The 23,823-nt window shown below is 37.4% G+C and overlaps 1 protein-coding gene across 9 annotated transcripts in view; it reads left to right on the forward strand.

Annotated features, from left to right (window-relative positions):
- Positions 1-23,823, forward strand: part of MPP7 (membrane palmitoylated protein 7) — a 252,173-nt gene that overhangs the window by 103,261 nt on the left and 125,089 nt on the right. For 7 of the 9 annotated variants that reach the window (XM_009214166.4, XM_009214164.3, XM_017962633.3 and 4 more), the window contains one exon: positions 2,038-2,156. The exons of 1 other annotated variant lie outside the window; for it this stretch is intronic. In XM_009214166.4, coding sequence (XP_009212430.1) covers positions 2,038-2,156 — 119 coding nt within the window. The remainder of the gene's footprint in view (positions 1-2,037; positions 2,157-23,823) is intronic. One more of the 9 variants, XM_009214167.3, reaches the window with a different exon arrangement.

The raw sequence follows: 23,823 nt of genomic DNA on the forward strand, positions 1-23,823 counted from the left end.
CTTTTTATATTTTTGGTAGAGATGGGGTTTCACCACATTGGCCAGGCTGGTCTTGAACTCCAGACCTTAAGTCATCCGCCTGCCTCGGCCTTCCAAGGTGCCGGGATTATAGGCGTGAGCCATTGCGCCTGGCCATGCTATGCAATTTTACCACACTTACAGGTTACTATTTCTTTTTAAACACGTGAGGGAAACAAGGCTCAGTTAAGTTATGTGAAATGCTCTAAGTATAGACTTTGAGTTTGAATCTAGCTCTGTTTGATCCACACTTTTGCTTTTTCAGTAACGATATGATTAATAACAGTAATAATTAATAATGACAATGACGAAAACTTACCGAGTTTCATATGAAACATATTGAGTACTTTTTATGTGACAGGGACTATTCTAAGGTATTGAGTCATTTAATCCTTCTGACAACTTTTATCATGTAAATTATATCACAGTTGAATTAGTCTCCTTAATTAAACTGTACGTCACGTTACCAAGGAATAGGTAATTATTTTTACAGCTCCCCAAATAAATAATAAAATAATGAAATTCCACTCTCTCTTTACATAATTTCACGTTTTGACTTCCGACCTTAACCACTGATCTTGGCCATTGTTGATTACTTTCTATATATAATGAGACCTGTATTATTACAGATTGAGTTAGGTTGAGATACCTTACAAATAATTTTACTAAATTGTAAATAACAGCTGTTGTAGGCAGAATGCCAGAATCTTAAGAGAATAGATGTAAAACACCAAGAATACTTCAGAATGTAATTGAGAGAAGGTTTTTTTTTTTTTTAAGAGTGTTTTAGCTTTTTATTTTTATTTTTATTTTTGCGAAATAAGGCCCCAGGAATGTTTAAATTTAATCAGATCTCCCCAGTTACGTATCTTAACTTTCAACGTGGTACCTAATGCCTTTAGTTGTGAGTTATCACTGATAAGCAGAATCAGCATGCTTCAGGAAGATAATAGATAGACGAATCATCAGCCCGTAATTTACTATTCCTTGCTAGTTAAATCTCTTGTAAAGCTGTCCCCGTGATGAACAGCAGCACTTACTCAGACCAAAAATAACAACAGTCCCATGTGTTGTAGGTCCCAGGAGGTCTTGGTGTTTTTGTAGACAGCAGACAAGAAATAAAAGGAATTTTGTCCTTTTTACCTCATGTAATCCCACTGGAAAATGAAACATGTGCTATGAGTTGATATTGACTCCTGCCAGGTCACCTCCCTAAAGAGTCTCGGGCAGGCACTGTTGCAACATTTCTTGGACAGGAGTGTTACGGGCTGTGATGGAGATGGATGGTTTATGTAGCACGCTACCGTGGAACACTGCACTACTGTCTGCCCCTAGGAAGTGTCTAGTGAGGACTCCACGAGTAACCCGCATCTGTTACTTTAACTCTTTCAGAGGGTATTACATAAACTGTACATCCCCCAATTGTAAACCAAGTTTTACGTAGCTTTTTTTTCTTTTTAAATAGTTGACTATAGTAATGCAGAACCACGTATGATTTCTTTTCCCGTACTTTGTAGGACTTTCTTTTGGATGTTAGATAATGCAAGCATTTTTGAAACTATATGTTATTAGGAACTATTTGGACACTACAAAACCCCTTTAATGGGCCACCCTATCAATTTTCTGTTCTTCTAAGGAAGTTTTTCCTATTCATGACTCATTTCACTCTTTGGCGTAGATTGAGGGAAATGTAATAATGATTAGGGAAAGGAATGTATGCGTTTTCTTCTTTTTCTGAAAACCTGTACACATTTTCTGTCTCGGGTTATGTAAACTTGGATGGCTGTAGAATGTTGACAACTGTGAGAGGTAAAAACGAGTCTGTTAATACATACCACTGCTTTGGAATTCAAAAACCAGAAAATTCCCCTTTGGTTCTTCGGAGAAGTGTTTAGCTTGATGGCCCGGAATACAAATCCAGTAAAATCGGTATGTTCCAGCTGTCATTTACACACACCTTAGGCAAAATTAATGAGATCACTCTAAGATTACACTTTGTGTTTTATTTTCATTTTATAGGTCTGTATGAGCTGTTGGCTGCTCTGCCAGCCCAGCTGCAGCCACATGTGGATAGCCAGGAAGACCTGACCTTCCTCTGGGATATGTTTGGTGAAAAAAGCCTGCATTCATTGGTAAAGGTAAACCATGCTGATGTCAGATTCTCTTTGCGAAAAGCATATGGAAAAATATTTGGGGCACCACCAAGTAAACCAGAGATCAAATTGTTGCTCTCTGAAAACAAAACAGCCTTGTTCCATTCACCGACGGGCGTGGAAGTTGTTAAAGATTCTACCAAAAATACATAGATGATTTCACTTAATGGTGGTGAGCTGGCTCTGTATACTAATGTAGCAACCATGTGGTCACCCCCTTGTTTAGAGAAAGAATATGAAATAGTAGCAGGAAGGTTTAGACTCTTTTACGGTCAACATTCATGAGCTGGAATTTAACTTAAATAAATGTTCACAGCAAAAATTAGAAGGAATCTATTTTCTGAGGTCAAGGATGGCAGCAGTTCAGTAGCCACATTAATTTAAAATAATTTCCTTTAACAAAGTCAACTGAAATTCTAGTAAGCTGTTTCTTTTATTGGCAGCACTCCATTGAAGTGGTATTTTGTATATAAATACACTGAAGCCGAATGCGAGTAAAAACAGTTTTTGGAGACAGTTTTAGTAAAGCATCATGCCATGAAAATGATCAGCCAGCAGAAATCGGGTCTGGCCATACAGCAACATTGGGAGTGATCAGAACTCCTAAAATAGTAAAATGAGAACAAGAAGCTTACTGGAAAATATGCCACTTGTGCTTCTGGAAATATGAATTGCATTTTCTCTCATCTAACTCAAGCTGAAAGAACTTCAGAGTGTTTCTAGAGTTTGTGCGGACGTAGAAACCAGCACCTCAATGATAACCAGATCTGTATTTTTAAATTCAGCGAAATTTGTTATGGTTGCCTGTCATGATAAGAGGCTTTTAATTGATATAGAGTATTCGAAAATGAGCAACTTCTGAGCTGCAATTGCTTTACAGAACAGGATTCCTATATATTTTTTCTTGTCGAATTTACTGAAATTTGTGTACTTCCAGCAGTGACAGTTCTTGAAATGGAAGTGTTGGTATGTGGCATTTCCCTGGCAGTACATTTAAAGACTACGTTTATTTGTTCATTTCTTTATTTTTTCATAACAATGTAATTTCCACAGCATCCTTGTGCTCTAATTAATAGTTGCCCTCTGGGGGTTTATTCGGCATGGTCTTGGGATTATGACTGATGACGTTTGTGACTTGGTAATACAATCATAAAAATATTTTTATGTTGAATGTATGGAAGTTGGATAGCTATGGGTTTATTTAGATTGAGTTGACCTTTTGATAGAAGGAATAAAATAAATTTGAGATGGCATCATCATCCTTTAATCATTAAATAGGCATGCCTCCAAACAATGGATGCATATTCCTTTGTATGTATTTATAACATAGCTACTATCTCAGTTTCCTTACCTATAAAATTAAAGTTATACTATCTGTTTGCAAGGTTGTTTGTGAGTTTCAATAAAATAGCGAAGATCTGAGTTTTTTGGTAGTTATATAATGGGGTTAGGCAAATTTAAGTAGGCATTATTAAGGATTGAGGAAAAAGTTAATTATCGTAGCATGCTAAGGATCAAAAAGGAACTACAGAGATGGTTGTTATTTCTATTAAAAGCATGAAACTAATGCATAAAACAAATTCTTAGTTACACTGGCTTGAGTTTTAAGCTGAGGCTGTTTTTCAAAGTATATGTCAATACTAAGTGGTTAGAAAGCATAGCGGAGGGTATTGATATCTGATTTCATAAAAACAGTGGAGCAAATAAGCTCATGTTGCTAGTATTTAGATAGCACAATAACACATGTACTATTCTAAATGTTTTCCAGTAATTGCTATAAAATGTATTTTCAAAATTAGTTTTATTACATACCTCTAGTACATTCTCAATGTCTTAATAGTTCCTGCCACCCCCAACTTTTATCAGACACAGACCTCAAGTGTGTCCTTTGACTGACCCATTCTATTCATTTTCAAGTATGTAAAGTCTACAATACTTTCAGGAGGCAGGCTCCTGGGACTGGAGATTTAAACAGCTGGAACAAACTGCTTAGCTGTATTCCAAGCGTGTCTATTTAAGCTTGAAGGAATAGAAGGCTTCAACTTTTGTACGTAGATCTTGGTAGAGCTGAAAGAATTTGTTTGAAAAGATTTGTGGTAGAGTGAATCAAAATTGCTTTGGTTTTATGCTCTTCTGCCTGCAGTCGAAGCTGTTAGGCTGTGATTTAGAACTGAGTGAACACAAAACTTGATTTTATTCTAGAACAGAATTTTCATAGTTGTTATCGTGTGTGTGTGTGTGTGTGTGTGTGTGTGTGTGTGTTTAAATGGGCTGAGTGCAGTGGTTCACAGCTGTAATCCCAGGCCACGAGTTCAAGACCAGCCTGGGCAGCATAGCAAGACCCTCTCTCTAAAAAAAATAAATAAATAAAAAATAAAAAAATAAAAATTAGCCAGGCATAGTGTGGCATGACTGCAGTCCTAGCCACTCAAGAGGCCGATGTGGGAGGATCGCATGAGCCTGGGAGGTCAAGGCTGCAGTGAGCTGAGATCACACTACTGTGCTCCAGTCTGGATGACAGAGACCCTGTCTCTTAAAAAAATGTTTGGGGGCAGGCTGTAAATCAAAACACAATTTTAAATACATACACCTCTTTGGACTAGGGAAAAATATACTTATAAAGAGGAAGTTTGGGTAATACAGTCTCTGTGATAGGTTCAGCCACCTTGGGGTATTAGGCTACAGGGCAGGTATATGTAGGCTGTGAGCTTGTCACTAAAAAGGAAATACGGTGATCCTCTAGGGTGTTAGCTGAGGATGCTTTTGAAAAGAAAAACTCCTGAATAAAAAAGTTGAAGAACAATAAAAACGGTGAGCATGAGGCTTCAGAAGTATCAGGGGAAGATGATACTGAGAGAATGCCTGGGAAGTCTCATATTGATATGGTTTAGCTGTGTCCCCACCCAAATCTCATCTTGAATTGTAGCTCCCTTAATTTATATGTGTTGTGGGAGGGATCCCACGGGAGATAATTGAATCATGGGGGTGGTTTCCCTCATACTCTTCTCATGGTAGTGAATAAGTCTCACAAGATCTGATGGTTTTATAAGAGGAAACCCCTTTTGCTTGGCTTTCATCTTCTCTTGCCTACCACGGTGTAAGACGTGCCTTTTGCCTCTGCCGTGATTGTGAGGCTTCCCCAGCCACATGGAACTGTGAGTCCATTGAACCTCTTTTTCTTTGTAAATTACCCAGTCTCAGGTATGTCTTTATCAGCAGCGTGAGAACTGACAAATACGTATTATCTGTGGGATGGAAATACACTGTTTATGAGGGTGGGAATAGAAGGATATCAGATTTCACATGAACTAGGGAATGGTTCATCCAGGACCCATCTCTTGCAAATATCCAGGACCATATATTTTGTATCTCAACCTGATTTCTAGATTTAGTTTCTATTCTTGTGGGTTCTTTTTTCCTATTGAAATCTCTTTACTTATTATACATTTTATTTTTTTTTAGTTATGTTTGTGTGTGTTTTTGTAATCTTGTTTAAGTTCATTTTAAAACAAGATATGGCATAAAAACTTACTTAAATACTATCTTTCTTACTTTCTTTTTTTTTTTTTTAATTCTTTGAGACAGAGTTTTGCTCTGTCACCCAGGCTGGAGTGTAATGGTGCCATCTTAGCTCACTGCAACCTCTGCCTCCTAGGTTCAAGTTATTCTCGTGCCTCAGCCTCCTAAGTAGCTGGGACTACAGCCGCCTGTCACCAGGCCTGGCTAATTTTTGTATTTTTGGTAGAGATAGGGTTTCATCATGTTGACCAGGCTGGTTTTGAATCCTGACCTCAAGGGATCCACCTGCCTCAGCCTCTCCAAGTGTTGGGACTACAGGTGTGAGCCACTGCACCCGGCCTATGTTTCTTTTAAATAAGGCTGTAGTTCTGTTTCCTCCAGAAATCTTTGTTTTTAACTCACAACTATGTTAGATTTCTAGGATAAGAATATGGAATTGTTAGTACCTTTTAAATAGTTGTGTTATGTTTTCCCCTACCCTTTAAAATAATTGTGTGTATATTTGGGAACAGGAGGAAAAAAATGTAGCAATCTCAGTTTTATTCTTTTTGGTATATTAAAGTATTTCAACAAACCCAAATTGATATTTTCCAGATAATTTTCCTCATATGATTGAATTATTGTGTGTGTTTCTGTGATTTCAGCCTTATACAAGTAATGATAAATACTCAGAGCCCTGTAACATTTGGTTACATTGTTTTAACTGCATATTTTTTAGTTTTGGGGGTTACAAAGTAGGTATATATTTTTATGTAGTATACAATAATTTTGATGCCAGCATACAATGCATAATAATCATGTCAGGGTAAATGGGGTATCCATCACCTTAAGCATCTATTTAACTTTGAGTTTTGATGGACTGATTGATATTATTTGTTGAGTACGTACTCTATGCCAGTTACCATATGGACTACTAGGGCTAAGATGTCCAACTTGTTGTGCACAATCCCTTGCCTGTAGGGGCTCCAGTCTCCCAGAGAGTTTATAAATGAAGGGATGGATGATTACAGTATTCTAAGATAGGTCTCATTTGGAACTTTTTAGGAGAGACACAAGGTAACTCACTCAATACTGGCCTCAGGGGGGGCGGTTCATGGAGGAATTGTTATCTTAAGCTAGAACCTGCATTTGGAATAGGAGTTGCTCAGGTTGGACTGGGTGTGGTGGCTCATGCCTGTAATCCCAGCACTTTGGGAGGCTGAGGCAGGTGGATCACTTGAGGTCAGCAGTTCGAGACCAGCCTGGCCAACATGGTGAAACCCTATCTCTACTAAAAACATAAAAATTAGCCAGGCATGGTGGCACATGCCTGTAATCCCAGCTACTTGGGAGGCTGAGGCACGAGAATTGCTTGAACCTAGGAGGCAGAGGTTGCAGTGAGCCAAGATCGTGCCACTGCACTCCAGCCTGGGTGACAGAGTGACATTCCGTCTCAAAAAAAAAAAGGAGTTGCTCAGGTTAGAGTTTATGGGATGGATCAGGGCATGGGATGTCAGGCAGAAGGAATAATAGATGCAAACACTTGGAGGCAAGAGCGAGCGGTCCACCTTCAGGATGGAGGTCGACAGATTGTTTTGGCTGATCTGTGACACCAGGAAGGCTGTGGGCAGCCAAGGGTGGCGGGAGAGATGAACAGCGACCTATTCTTGAATGGCTTTGTAAACGACAGAAGGTGAATGGACTTTCTTCTAAGAGAGTGGGAACCATTTCATGGAAAGGTTTTAAGGAGAGAAGAGTGAAGATAATCAGGTTTTTCTTTTAGAGGTAAACTGTGAAGATTGGATGGGACATGAGATTCCCAAGTCAGAGATGATGTTGGCAAAGTGTTGGAAGAGCCTCACCTGCCTGTGGGCTGTTCACTAAAATATGAAACTCTCCTATTGTAAGCCACCACCAACTATTGTTTATGCCAGGCCATTGGGGGTTGGAAGAGGGCACCAGGAGACCTGTATAAGCTGAAAGATACCAGGTACCTGTTCTTACATATTTTGACCATCTCCTCAGAGGAGATGAGAGGTAATTTTAGTTTTGGTTATGTTTGTTTGATATCTGGGGCGTAATCAAATAGAGCACCTATTGGATATGTGAATGTTTTTTTTTTTATTTTGAGATGGAGTCTCAGTCTGTCACCCAGGCTGGAGTGCAGTGGTGTGATCTTGGCTCACTGCAGCCTCTGCCTCCCATGTAGCAGGATTCTCCTGCCTCAGCCTCCCGTGTAGCTGGGATTACAGGCGCTCACCACCACACCTGGCTAATTTTTGTACTTCTAGTAGAGACGGGGTTCCACCATGTTGGCCAGGGTGATTTCGAACTCCTGACCTCAGGTGATCCACCTGCGTCGGCCTCCCAAAGTGCTGGGATTACAGGCGTGAGCCACCACGCCTGGCCTGGATACGTGAACATTGAACTGAGGATAATTATGTTCTAGACTGGAGAGAATAGATTTGGGAGTAGGGCTGCCGGATAAAATATGGGACATCCTGTTACAGTTGAATTTCAGATATGCAATGAGTAGTCTTTGTTATAAGTGTGAACCATGCAATATTTGTGTTTTCACTACTGAAATCTGGCAACTCTATTTGGGAGTCATGAACATTTAGAAGGTAACATTCTTTTGGGAACAGATTTATTGAGATGTATATTTCACCTACTGTCCAATCACCCACTTAAAACGTACAATTTAGTGGTTTTTAGTACATTCACAGGGTTGTGCAACCATTGCCAAAATCAATTTTATTGATTTTTTTTATTTTGTTCTTTTCCTGTCCCCACAATCAATTTTAGAACCTTTTTATCACCTCAAAAAGAAATCCTTCACCCTAGCCATCACTCTTCAATCCTTGCATTCTCTCTCCCATCCCATCCCTAAACAACTGCTAATCCACTTTCTGTCTCTCTGTATTTGCCTATTCTGGACATTTCATTTAAACAGCATTATCCGTGGCTTTTTTGTAACTGGCTTCTGTCACTTAGCTTAACGTTTTCAAGGCTCACCCAAATTATAGCATGTATCAGCACTTAATTCCTTTTTATGACTGAATAACATTATATGGATATGTCACACTTTGTTCATCCTTTCATCCATGGATGGAAATTTGGATTGTTTCTGCCTATTGGCTGTTATGGTGATGCTACTAAGAACATTTGTGTATAAGTTATTGAGTAGATGTATATTATCACTTTTCCTGGGTATGTATCTAGCAGAGGAATTGCTAGGTTAAATGGTAACTCTTAAGTTTTTATGAAGACTTGTTAGACTTTTTTCCTAAGTGGCTGAACCATTTTATATTCCCGCCAGCAGTGTATAAGGGTTCTGATTTCTCTATATCTTCATCAACCCTTGTTTTTATCTGACTTTTTGATTTTTACTATCCTGGTGGGTATGAAGTGATATCTCATTGTGATTTTGATTTTCTTTTTCTAGAAGTCTAAATAATGTTAACCATCTTTTTATGTGCTTATTGGCTACTTGTATGTCTTCTTTGGAGAAATGTCCAACTGGATCCTTTGCCCATTATTTCTCCCATTGGATTCTTTTTAATTAATAAACTTTACTTTGTAGAACTGTTTTAGATTTACAGAAAAATTGAGCAGATGGTACAGATAGCTCCCATATCTCCCTTTTCCCCTTCCCAGTTTCTCTTATTATTTACCTCTTGCATTGGCATGGTACATTTGTCAATTAACGAACCAATATTTGTTGATACATCATTATTAACTGAACTCCATTGTCTACATTAAGGTTTATTCATTGTGTTGTATAGTTCTAGGTTTTGACAAATGCATTATGTCTTATATCTGTTATTACATTGTCATGAAGAATAGTTTTACCTTTCCAAATCTCCTGTGCTTCACCTGACCTCCCTCCGCAGCTCAGCAATCACTGATAGTTTTACTGTCTGAATAGTTTTGCCTTTTCCAGAAGGTCATATCGTTGGAACCATACAGTCTGTAACTTTTTCAGATTGGCTTCTTTTACCTACTAATAAGCATTTAGGGCTCCATCAAGTCTTCTCATGGCAACATAGCTCATTTCTTTACTTTATATCGCTGAATAGGATTCAGTTGTAGATAAGCACCATAGTTTGTTTCTCCATTAACCTTTTGAAGGGCATGTTCATTGCTTCCAGTTTTGAGCAGTTACAGGTAAACATTCTATAAACATTTGTGTGCAGGTTTTTGTGTAGATGTAAGTTTACAACATATTTGGATAAATATCAAGGAGCACAATTGCTGAATCATGTGGTAAGACTATCTTTAGCTTTTTAAGAAACTGCTGGCCAGGTGTGGTGGCTCACGCCTGTAATCCCAGCACTTTGGGAGGCCGAGGCAGGAAGATTATGAGGTCAGGAGATGGAGACCATCCTGGCTAACTCTGTGAAACCTTGTCTCCACTAAAAATACAAAAAATTAGCCGGGCGTGGTGGTGGTCGCCTGTAGTCCCAGCTACTCAGGGGGCTGAGGCAGGAGAATGGCATGAACCCAGGAGGCGGAGCTTGCAGTGAGCTGGGATGGTGCCACTGCACTCCAGTCTAGGTGACAGAGCGAGTCTCAAAGAAAAAACAAACAAACAAAAACCAAAACTCATTGTCAAACCCAAGGTCACCTAGATATTCTCGTGTTATCTCCTAGAAGTTTTACAGTTTTGTGTTTACATTTAGCTATATTGTCTACCTTGAGTTCTGTGTCTAGATTAAAATGTCTGCATATGAATATCCAATTGTTTTAGCATCAGTTGTTGAAAAGACCATTCTTTTTCGTTGAATTGCCTTTACTCCTTTGTCAAAGATTAGCTTTTATTTGTGTGGGTCTATTTTTGGGCTACTATATTCCATTATCTATTTGTTTATTCTTTCATCAACACATGCTATCTTGATTACCTTAGCTTTATAGTTAATTTTGAAGTAGGGTAGCGTCAGCCCTCAGACTTAGTTCTTTTTTGATATTGTGTTGACTATTCTGAATCTTTTGCCTTGTCATATAAACTTTATAATCAGTTTGTCATGTACACAAAATAATCTGCTGCGATTTTGACTGGGACTGTGTATTCTATAGCTCAATTTGTGAAGAGATGACATCTTAGTAACATTGTGTATTCCTGACCATGAACATGGAATATTCCTCAATTTTTTGAGATCTTCTTTGATTTCTTTTACCAGAGTCTGTGTTTTCCTTATTTAGATTCTCTACACACTATATTTTGTTAGATTTATACCTAAATGTTTTATTATTTTGGTACTATGGCTTTGGAGTGGTATTATATTTTGAATTTCAAGTTTCAGCTGTTCAGCACTGGTATACAGGAAAGCAATTGATTTTTGGATATTAAGCTTCTATTCTGCATCCTTGCTATAATCGTTTACTTGTGGCCAAAGGTGTTTTGCTGTTGCTGTTGATTCTTTGGGATTTTCTACATAGATACTTATCTCATCTGTAAACAAAGACTGTTTGTTTGTGCTCAATCTGTATATATCTTTTTTTTGTCTTGTCTTGTAGCATTAGCTAGGAATTCTCATGTAGTGTTGAATAGCTGTGGTGAACAGGCATCTTTTCTTTATACTGATCTTAGGGAAAATAATCTAGTTTCTCATCATTAAGTATGATTTTAGCTGTAGGTATTTTATACATGTTCTTTGTCAAGTTGAGAAAGTTCTTTCTATTTGTGGTTTGCTCAGAGTTTTTATTGTGAATGAGTACTGATTTATTTATTTTATTTTATTTTTTAAGACAAGAGTCTCACTTTATCACCCAAGCTGCCTCCAGGGTTCAGGCAATTCTCGTGCCTCAGCCTCTCAAGTAGCTGGGATTACAGGCATGCGCTACCACGCCTGGCTAATTTTTGTATTTTTGGTAGAGACAGGGTTTCACCATGTTGGTCAGGCTGGTCTTGAACTCCTGACCTCAAGTTATCCACGTGCCTTGGCTTCCCAAAGTGCTGGGATTATAGGCGTCAGCAACTGCTCCCAGCCTTAAAAAATATTTTTGCTTCTATTGATGTGATCATATGATTTTCTTGTTTAGCATATTGATGTGATTGATTACAGTAATTTACTTGTGAATGTTTAACTAGATTTTGCAGACCTGGAATGAATCTTACTTGGTCGTGGTATTGGTTGAGGATTCCTTATCCAAAAGGCTTGGGATCTGAAAGAAGTGTTTTAGATTTTAGATTGTTTTGAATTTTGGAATATTTGCAGATTCTTAACTAGTTAAGCATCCCTGATTTGAAAGTCCAGAATCCCAAAGTGCTCCGGTGAGCATTTCATTGAGCATCATGTCCATGTCAACACTCAAAAAGTATCAGATTTTGGAGCATTTCAGATTTCAGAGCATTTTGGATTTCAGGTTTTTGGATTTGGGATGCTCCATCTGTATGTAATTAATTTGATCTATCGTTGGGTTCAACTTAATTAATATTTTGTTGAGTTTTTTTGCATCTCTGTTTATAAGAATGGTTAGTCTGTAATTCTCCTTCCTTGTCATGTCTTTGCCTGGTTTTGATAATAAGATAATGCTGGCCTCATAGAATGAGGTAGGAAGTGTACTCTGCTTGCTGTTTTCCTTTTCTTTCTAGAAGAGATTGCAGAGAATTGGTATAATTTCTCCCTTAAGTGGTTTTTTTCTTTTTTTTTTTTTGGTGGTCTGCTTCTTAATGTCACCAGGGTGCGTTGGAGTGGGTGGCAGGATCTCAGCTCACTGCAAGCTCCGCCTCGGGTTTTCGCCGATTCTCCTGCCTCAGCCTCCCGGTAGCGGGACCTGGCATCCCGCCACCTCGCCTGGCTAGTTTTTTGTATTTTTAGTAGAAACTGAGGGTTTTCACCCGTGTTAGCCAGGATAGTTCGTCTCTGACCTCATGGAGTCGCCCATCTCACGGCCTCCCAAAGTGCTGGGATTACAGGCGGTACCAGCCCAGCCCCTTAAGTGTTTATGGGAATTCGCAGTGGGGAAACCATCTGGACCTGGTGCTTGCTGTTTTGTAAGTTAACCAGTTACTGACTCAATGTCTTTCATAAATATAGGCTTATTCAGATTTGTGTTTCTCCTTTTGTGAGTTTTTGTCACTATTGTCTTTCAAGGAATTGTGTATATCATCTAACTTATCAAATTTGAGGGCATAGAACTGTTCATCACGATTCTTTATTGTCCTTGGCATCAGTACTGTTGACTCCTCTTTCATTTCTGATATTTGTAATTTGTATCTTGTCTCTTTTTTCCCTGGCTATAGATTTATCAATTTTATTAATCATTTAAAAGAACTTGCTTTTGATTTTGTTGATTTTTCTCTGTTGTTTTCCTGTTCCAGTTTCGTTGATTTTTGCTCTCATTGTCTGATTTCCTTTCTTCTACTTGCTTTTCTTTTTCTGGTTTCCAAAGGTTACAAAGTTAGATTATCAATTTTAGATTTTTCTTTTTTTTGAATGTATTCTTTCAATGCTATAAATTCTAACCACTGCTTTTGCAGCATCTCACAAGTTTTAGCAAGTTGTATTTTCATTTTCACTTGATTTAAAATATTCTTGAGAATTCTTGTTTGACCCATGTGTTATTTAAAATGTTGTCTGATTTCCAAATATTTAGAAATTTTCCTGCTATCTTTCTGTTACTGATTTCTAGTTTAATTCCATGTAGTCTGAAAACACATGCTGTATGGTTTTTGTTCGTTTAGATTTAAGTTGTGTTTAATGGCCCAGAATGTGGTCTATCTTGTCGAATGGTCTACGTGAGCTTGAGAAGAATGCGTATACTGCCGTAAACTGGATAAACTATTCCGTAAATGTCAGTTAGATTTAGTTGGTAGATGGTGCTGCTCAGTTCAACTGTCTCCTTACTGAATTTTTTTTTTTTTTTGGCCTACTGGATCTGTCAATTATGGACTGATAGCAGGTATTGAGGTTCCAAGTATAATAGTGACTGTGAATTTCTCTGCAGTTTTATCAGTTTTGCTTTATGTATTTTGATGCTTTCTTGTTAGGTGCATACACATTTAGGATTGTTATGTCTTTTTGGGGAATTGATGCCCTTTTCATTATGTAATACCTTTATCTTTGATAATTTTTCTAGTTCTGCCAATTTGCCATGTTGGAAATTGACATATGTACTCCATCTTTTTTGGGTTAATGTTAGTGTATCTTTCTCTATTTTTTTCTTTTCATTTGTCTGTATCTTTATATTCAATGTGAGTTTTTTATAGACAACATATAGTTGGGAGGTGGGTCTTCCTTTTTATCCATTCTGACAGTCTCTGTTTTTTAATTGGTATATTTAGACCATTCACATTTGAAGTGTCTATTGATATAGTTGGTTAAGATTTACCATGTTTACAACTGATTTCTGTTCACTGCACTTGTTATTTTTTAAGATTTTAAATATCCTGTCTTTTCCTCCTTCTCTGTTTTTAGATGACCATTTTATATTATTCCATTTACTCTCTTCTTTTATCATATCAATTATACTTAATTTTTTTTTCTTTTTGTGCTTGTCTTACAGTTAGCAACACACATTTACAACAAATACAGGTTTTGTTTTTTTTTTTGAGATAGGGTCTTGTTCTGTCTCCCTGGCTGGAGTGCAGTAGTGTTATCTTGGCTCATCACAGCCCTGATTTCCTGGGCCTAAGTATTCCTCCCACGTCTCAACTTCCCAAGTAGCTGGAAGAGTAGCTGGAACTAAAGGCATGTGCCACCGTGCCCAGCTAACTTTTCTTTTCTATTTTTTATAGAGACAGGGTTTTGCTATCTTGCTTAGGCTGGTCTTGAACTCATGGACTCAAGTGATCCTCCCGCCTTAGCCTCCCAAAGTGCTGGGATTACAGGCATGAGCCACCATGCCTGACCTAGTTCTATTTTCAGAAAGCACTGTCATTTCACAGGTAGTGCAGGTACCTTATAACAGAGTATTCTCAATTCCCTTTTTCCTATTTCTTATGACATTGCTGTCATTCATTGTACTTATGCCTATGCTAATGTAATCCCCCAGTACATTGCTAATAATATTACTCTGAACAGTTATCTATTAGATCAATTAAGAATAAAACAAATAAAAGTTTTTGCTTTATTTATTTTTTCTCTGATGTCCTTCCTTTTTTTTAAATGTAGATCTGAGGGTCTGACCTATGTCATTTTCTTTCTCTCTGACAAACTTCCTTTTTAACACTTCTTACAAGGCAGGTCTACTGGTGGCAAATTCCTTGAGTTTTTGTTTGTCTGAAAAAGTTTTTATTTCTCCTTGACTTTTGAAGTGTAATTCCATTAGATACAGAAGTCTAGACTGGCATTTTTTTTTTTCTTTTTTTCTTTTTTTTTTTTGAGACAGAGTCTCACTCTGTGGCCCAGGCTGGAGTGCAGTGGCCGGATCTCAGCTCACTGCAAGCTCCGCCTCCCGGGTCTACGCCATTCTCCTGCCTCAGCCTCCCGAGTAGCTGGGACTACAGGCGCCCGCCACCTCACCCGGCTAGTTTTTTGTATTTTTTTAGTAGAGACGGGGTTTCACCGTATTAGCCAGGCTGGTCTCGATCTCCTGACCTTGTGATCCGCCCGTCTCGGCCTCCCAAAGTGCTGGGATTACAGGCTTGAGCCACCGCGCCCGGCCGGCATTTTTTTTTTTCTTTCAACACTTAAAATATTTCAGTCCACTCTTTTCGCTCACATAGTTTCTGATGAGAAGCCTGAAGTAATTCTTACCCTTGTCCTCTAGAGGTAAAGTATTTTTTCCCTCAAGCTTCTTTCAAGATGTTTGCTCTCTAGCAGTAGACTTTAATGGGCTTTACTTCTGAACTTGAAAACTTTACAAATTCAACTAAGGTGAACTTTGCTTACTATTTTGGTCCTTTTCACTCAAAGACATGGAAGCCTCATCAGAGGCCTCCGTATTCCTCAGTAGATGATATCATGATAATGTTATGATTAATCTTTTTTCTTTTCCCCTACAAATAGAAAAATCCTTTGTCTATCAGCCTATTGTAAACCCCAAGAGTACGTATCGTGGGACTTGGAAGTGCCACGATAATCTCTTAATTGCCTACCCCTTTAATAAAGATGAACACTTTTTTTTTGGGTAAGATAAATTCCTAGTTTTATTAGCCATAATTTAAAAGGAATGCCCACTATTTAATATCAAGAGTAATTTTTAAATTCAAAATATACAATTTATCTTCTTAAACATGCCCTGAAGTCTTGTTTTGAATGAAACCTATGAAGTTGTAGGCATATTAGTCACCCAGTAGAAGTGAAGTAAGAGAGATGACACTTAGTGGGAGTTTATTTTGAATCTCCATATTAATATGAATTTGTAAAGTTAAATTAATGCTCATGAATTTAGGTTGAATTCTGAAAGGGAAAATCTTCCTTAATCTTGAATCTGAATAAATCCTGAACAGAGGCTCATAGAGCAACCTGTGAATGAGAATATACTTTTAAAATTTTATTTCTCCAATCTGGAAATTTCAGAAAGTGAAAAACCAGTTTTTGAAGGTAATTCTTGATCTTCATCTTTCAATAACTCAGATTTTCTTACTAAAATTAGCACTATGAGATTTGCATAGAAAGTAGTTATTTCCAGGATAATCGATCCAGTCAAGCTATTTTAAGAAGAGGGATAATTTTATCGAGGAATGGTTTTATAAACTCTTTTCGGTTCAAGCACTTTTAAGTTCCTCTCTTCTTGCAATCTAGAAGCAACAAAAAGCATCATACTTGCGGGGAAAAGGTGATATTTATATGGTAGTGAATCAGATTCAAGGCTGAAGAACTATTAATATTTTATAAGATACTCATGGCATAGGCCCCTTTAGAAACAAATAGTGCTGTTTGGGGAAGGGAGAGGTGGTATTAAGTTTAGAGAGTAAACCCAATGGGGAGGTTATGTTACTTGCCTCTGACATATCATTTGCTTTGGGTGGGAGGAAAAAGAAAAAGACAGCCAGACATTGCGAATGATCCATGGCCACCTGGTCTGACAGAGCGGAGACTTGGGTAGCAGCAGCTGGTAACGCTCCTCGGCCTATCAAAGGTAATTGTCAGGCCAGCTCTGTTGGAAAAGCCAGATGAAGTTATGTCTTACGTTATAGTTTACATTTTTTCAGGCACAGAAACATGTAAAGTCTGCTGTAGAATTCCTGAGACCCTGAGTAAATTGTTGCCTTTGTAATTCATACTCTAAAAATGGTGGCCATATGTCGCCCTTTTTAGAGATTTACTTGAGAGTAAGAATGAGAAAATAGGAGCCAGATTTGTGAATATTTAGTGCGGCTGTGTCCTCCCGCGTGGTCTGCATTTATGTAATGTAACAGTCAAGTTATTGTGAGATTTACATGGTGCTTCAAATATACTTAGCTTCAGAACAACCATCTTATATTTATTCGTAATTTCATAATGGGAAGCCTACATGCTTTACCAGAATGAATGTGGGGAATTTCTTACCTAGAAATCCCTGACTTAAGAACAGTTCATTCATTAGATTGTGTGGAATCAGGAAATTTGTAACGCTTATTTCCCTTTTTGGGCAATTCCTGCTGTTCTCTAATTCCAGAGAATAGGAATTCCAGTAGGGAAACGTCTAGCTTCTCTAGGTATTATACATAACAGTGGAGTCTCTGGGCTACAGATATGTGCATTTCCCACTGCAGTAGGTCTTAACCAAATTGCTCTACTAAGTGATTTGACTGGCTCAGTGAAATGTGTATTTACAATTCTAGGACCTTGGGTCATCTCCCTTTATCACCTCCATTTCTGGATTGTGCTGTTTTTGGATATCTGACTTTAATACCATGGCAGGTGGCAATTGCCACAAAGGTGTTGGGCAGTGCAGTGTGGTTCTGACATTCCCAATTGGTTCTCAAAGTCCATTTCCCACAGCAAATTGCAGAACCATTGGCAGCAAATAAATCTCCAGTGTTCATTTTCATCTATAGTAAAATGATTTTAAAATGTCACAGTTATTGCCATTTACAACTTCCTTGGAGCCTGTCCTTGTTTTATTTGATGTAAATTATTTTTAAAATATAGAACTGAATTGTAATAATTTCAACATAGGCTGTTTTCTCTCTCTCTCTCTCTTTCTCTGTCTTTTTTTTTTTTTTTTCTGAGATGGAGTCTTGCTCTGTCACCCAGGCTGGAGTGCAGTGGTGCAATCTTGGCCCACTGCAACCTCCACCTCCCGAGTTCAAGCAATTCTCCTGCCTCTGCCTCCTGAGTAGCTAGGACTACAGGCACCTGCCACCATGGCCAGCTAATTTTTGTATTTTTAGTAGAGATAAGGTTTCACCATTTTGGCCAGGCTGGTCTTGAACTACTGGCCTAAGTGGTCTGCCTGCCTTGGCCTCCCAAAGTGCTGAAATTATAGGCGTGAGTCACCACTCCCGGCAAATACAATACGCTTCTGATGGAAGTCAGCACGAAAGTGACTATCAGAGCTTCGGAAATGACAGGAAGAAGAACTCCAATTGAACAAGGGAGTGCTATGGGATCTGCTGTGGCAAGGCTGTGTGGAGGCTAGTTCACACTTCTTGTGGTTGTGTAAAAAGGTATATAGGAATACACATTCTGCATAAAGAAAACTTAGTGTCAGCATGGAATTTCACATGACAGATTTAAACATGTTTTTGTGGGCTGGCTTGGAGGCTTAGCCACCACCATATTTAATTATATTTCTAGAGCATGTATTCGAAGATCTAAGAAAAAAATTAGAATTACAAGCACACATTTTGTGTAAACTCGGCTTGATTTGGAGTGGAGGGACTAGATAATACTCACTGAAGTGTAGTTTGGAACGTTAGGCCTTTGGTTAATAATCATGAAATGATTGGAAGTGTGAGTGTAATGTATGGCTGAAGAAGACAGGTAATTTCTAGAGAGAGGACAACGACTTCCATGATTCCTTCACATCAAGTTGGTACCTTTTGCTGCCTCCATCCTTTTTTCTTTTGAGTCTGGTGATCATCTGCTTCTCATTGAGTCTGTCTGTTCATCCTTTTGTGTTGTCTCAGTTATGGACAGTCAGGTATATTGAGTAGTTTTCTGTGTTTCCAGAAACTCATGTCCCACTCTTTTGCAAACAGGCAACTGTGGTCAGAATTCAGAGCTGGCAGTATGAGCCACATTGCTTGGACTCAGGTTCTGACTGTGCCAAGAATAAGATAATAACTTATTTTATTATCATAACAAGGTAATAATGTATTATATTTATCTTAATATAGCATATTATACTATATTATATCATATTATAACAATATAATAATTTATAACTTATTTTCATTATAATATTACATTATTAAAAATATATAATATAGGCTGGTCTCGAACTCCTGACCTTAAGTGATTCATGTGCCTCAGCCTCCCAAAGTGCTGGGATTACAGGCATGAGCCACTGTACCTGGCCAATGATATATTTATGATTATAAATACTATATATAATATATTAATTACATATGAATATATCAACTAATAAATAATATATTAGATAAGTATAACATATTATAATATAACAATATAACTTATAATTTAAAAGAACTTATTTTATCATAATACATTATAAAAAATCATAAAATATTAAGTTATAATAAATAGGTATGTTTACCTTAATATATTAATATATGATATTAATGTATAAAGATAATATCTATATATAAATATATTTATGATATGTATTTATAATTATATTACTATATATTAGGATAGTATCTTTTTATTTTGGAGACAGAGTCTCACTCTGTCACCCAGGCTGGAGTGCAGTGGCGTGATCTCTGCTCACTGCAACCTCTGCCTCCCAGGTTCAAGCAATTCTCAAGTGTCAGCCTACCAATTAGCTGGGATTACAAATGCCCCCACAATGCCCAGATAATTTTTGTATTTTTAGTAGAGACAGGGTTTCACCATGTTGGCCAGCCTGGTCTCAAACTCCTGACCTCAAGTGATCTGCCCACCTCGGCCTCCCAAAGTGCTGGGATTACAGGTATGAGCCACCATGCCTGACCAAGATAATATCTTAATATCTTAATATTGTAATATATTAATAATATCTTGTGATATATATCATAATAATATATTAAGATAAAGATATATTTAATATATAGATATATATTTTAATGTATATATTTTTATATAAGATATGTATCTTAAAATATTAATATAATATTCTAATATATATTTTATAATACATTAAGGTAAAGATACATTTAACATATATAAAGATATATATATTTTAAAATATGTAAAGACATATATCTTAATATATACTAAGAATATATATATAGGATATATATCTTAATATATTATCTTTATATATATATAAAAATATCTTACTATTTTACTTCACAGTGCCTCACTTTCCTTATATATTAGTATAAAATGAGGATAGCAGTAGTACCTACTTTGTGTGCTTGTTTTAAGGATCAAATGAATTCATAGATAAAATGTGCTTTAAATATTGTCTGGAACATATTAAGTCATCATCGTTATCATCATCCTCATCCTCAATTTCTTTCTTTCTGTTAGCTGTGTTCCATGCTATATGCCAGGGTTTGCACCATTTTCAGTATCCCTTTGGCTACATTGCTGCTTTTTCAGGATGATAGTTTCTTGTCTTAACAAACTTCTTTTTTTTTTTTTTTGAGATAGATTCTTGCTCTGTTATCCAGCCTGGAGTGCTGTGGAGCGATTGATTATAGGCCACTGCAGCCTCAACCTTTTGGGCTCAATGATCCTCCCACCTCAGCCTCCCAAGTAGCTAGGACTACAAGAGCACACCACTGTGCCCGGCTAATTCTTTATTTTTTGTAGAGATGAGGTCTTGCTATGTTGCCCAAGCTGCTCCTGAACTCCTGGGCTCAAGCTGCCCTCCTGCCTCAGCTTCCTAAAGTGCTGGGATTATAACCATGAGCCACCACACTTGGCCTCTTAATAAACTTTTCTTCTGGCTTTTTTATTTCTTTGCTCTCACTCTTTTAAAATTACAGTGAAAATTCATAATCTGTGATTAGAAATTCTTTAAAAAGTTCTTGAGTTGGCCAAGTGTGTTTTCTAACTTTTCTTTCACCTTAAAATATTATGAAATATTTTGGGCATTAAAAATGAGGACAATATACTGAATATCCATGTGTTCCACCACACAGCTTAAGAGAGAAAATATTACAGATCCAGTTGAAGTCTGAACATCCCTCCTGTCCCATTCCTTTCCTTTTCCTGCCAGCGATAACCTTCATCTGGAGTTTGTTTTCACAATGTGAGATATTGTTTTGTCTGTTTCAAAACTCTTATAAGTAGAATTATATTTAACACATTCCTCTTTCCTCAATTTGCTCTTTTTTTGTTTGTTTGTTTGAGATGGCATTTCGCTCTTGTTGCCCAGGCTGGAGTGCAGTGGTGTGATCTTGGCTCACCGTAACCTCCACCTCCCGGGTTCAAGTGATTCTCCTGTCTCAGCCTCCTGAGTAGCTGGGATTACAGGCATGCGCCACCACTCCCAGCTAATTTTTGTATTTTTAGTAGAGACCGGGTTTCTCCATGTTGGTCAGGATGATCTCAAACTCCTGACCTCAGGTGATCTGCCCACCTCGGCTTCCCAAAGTGTTGGGATTACAGGCGTGAGTCACCGCGCCCGGCTCAACTTGCTCTTTTGCTTAATATTTTGTTAATGAGATGTATTATATTTATGGTGACACAAATAGGTCTAATTCATTTGTTTACATTGCTATATATGGCATTATATGACTAGATAACGGTCTATTCTCCTGTTGATGAATATTTGTATTGAAAGTTGGCTTGTGAGCACAAGAGTCATATGTCTGGAAATCATCTTTATCTCCATGTCACTATTGGGAACAGTACAGGAGATAACTTTTGTGTGGATTCCCTTTGTACACACATGCAGTCCCTTCTGTAAGTAACATGCCTAAGAATGAAGTTGCTGGACCATAAATGTATGCATCTTACACTTCAGTAGATATTGCCGAATTACTTTTCTAACGGATTGTATCATATTATAATCCAGGAGTTCCAATTACTTCACATTTATTTCAGCACTTGGAATTGTTAGACTTTAATTTTTGCCAACTTCCAATCCAGACCATTAATTAAAATAATTACCAACAGGACCAACTTGAAATACTATAATATTTCCTTGTTTTAGTTTATATTTATTTGAATATTAGAGGTTGAACATATGTTTGAGTCATTCCAGTTTCCTTTTTATATCCTTTGCCTGCTATTTTTTTCCTTTGGTTATTTGTCTTTTTCTAGTTGATTTGTAGGAATTGTTTTGTACATTCTGATGCTGGATCTTTGTTTATATGTATTGTAAATTATCTCCTGGTCTGGGCTTACTGCACTCTTTCTGATAATTTATCATAAGTGTTAAAACATACATCCATGCAGAAAGTCTTCTCTCTGTCTTAAATGCAGAAGCAAAGGCATCTTTACAGACTCACCATTTAACACAAAATCCTTATTAGCTCACTGGGTCTTACTGAAAGCATGTATGAGTCGGAGGTGTATGTAGCTCCTGGCCAAGTCTGAGGTCTGGTTTATTTTTATATGCTGGCTCTAGCAGGGTCCTCTGGGACTGTTTGAACTGATCTAATATTCTCATTTGGTTGTAAGCATCTATAGAACGTATTTTTAGCACCTAAAATTATGGTGCTAATTATGGATACAGTTGTTCATTGAGTAAAGTTCTTTTCAGGCAGAATCTGTGTATAATTTTTTTTTGTTTATTCTGCATTACCTCAAAGCGTAGTAGGTGTTCAAGGGAGATTGCCTGATTAAAGGAGACTGAATAACTTGCACTTCCAGGCTCTGTCTTGCCCAGTTTGTTTTCCATTCATTTCACAAATACTTGAGTGCCAATCGTGGGCACGATAATAAATGCTCACATCTCATTGGATTCATTTATTGAAGTATTATGGTTATTCACAAATAATTGATGAATGTAGTTTGATTTTTCAGTCAGCTCAAGTTGTGGCATAAGTTGCATCATCTTTATTACAGACAGATGATAGTTAATAAAGAAAGACATTTTTATCCACTTGGTTTAAAGTGAAGTTTATTGTTGATATTTCTGCATGTCAATAAAAGTAATAGGAATTAGGAAAGTTCCATCATGGTCATGGTTTAACAATAATATACTATCAAAGGAAATTAATGAAATAGATTGGTTTTCTCATTCTTTCCACTTTCACGTAAAATACTTTAAATCTTTAACATTTTCAAATTGAGTATTTTTAAATGTTTCAAAATGTTATTTAAAATACTTTGTTGTAATTCTATGACATTAATGTAAATCTAATTTATTATAAAGAACCTAAAAGTAAAATTAATAAGCTTTTGTATATGTAAAATTAATTGCAGATGATCCATTCTGAATCAAAAAAGTAGTTTATATTTATGTACCTACCCAGAGTCCGTCCATCCATCCATCCATCCATCCGTCCATCCATCCGTATATCCTGCAGTAGTGCTGTTTACAGGTACATGTAAGATTGCACTTCTCCACTTCTTGATGTTAGTTATGGCCACATGACTTGTTTAGTCAATAGAATGTGAGTGGGAGTGAAGTGTGTCACCGCTGGGCAGAAGCCTTTAGGAGCCAGTGCACTCTGTGTCTCTTCTCCCTACCCTCCAGCCCCCATTGCTGACTGCTGATGTTCCAGGTGGTGGGAGTTCTCCCCACCTGGGCCTGAGCACGTGGGCTTGTGGAGCAGAGTTCCCAGAGGAAATACAGTAGACAGAGAGCGTCTGGGGAAATATAAACTTTCGTTGTTACACGCTGCTAAGGTTTAGGCATTGCTCATTACCACGATATTATTTATAACTTAATTTTAACAAGTATCTTCACTCTATTACATTTCAAATCTATTTTTCAAATATGGCTTAGTGACATAGAAATTAAAATAAATAGTTATTAACATTGCATGAGGCTAGTTACTTTTAGGTAGTTGCTGTTGATCTAACGGTTGCACTGTAGAAAATTCATACTCATTTTCTTGTCAAAACTTGATAATTTTTACATTTTCTTCTTTGATAGACATGCATCTCCCCTCTGCAGCCACTGTGGCAAGGCTTGAGAAAAGGTGATATGTCTTGTAAGATGTCCCTGTTTTACTTGATTATTCCAGTTTAATATTAATACATTAGCCCAGGAG

The sequence above is a fragment of the Papio anubis genome, chromosome 11 (assembly GCF_008728515.1).
Source record: "Papio anubis isolate 15944 chromosome 11, Panubis1.0, whole genome shotgun sequence".
NCBI classification, from domain to species: Eukaryota; Metazoa; Chordata; class Mammalia; order Primates; family Cercopithecidae; genus Papio; species Papio anubis.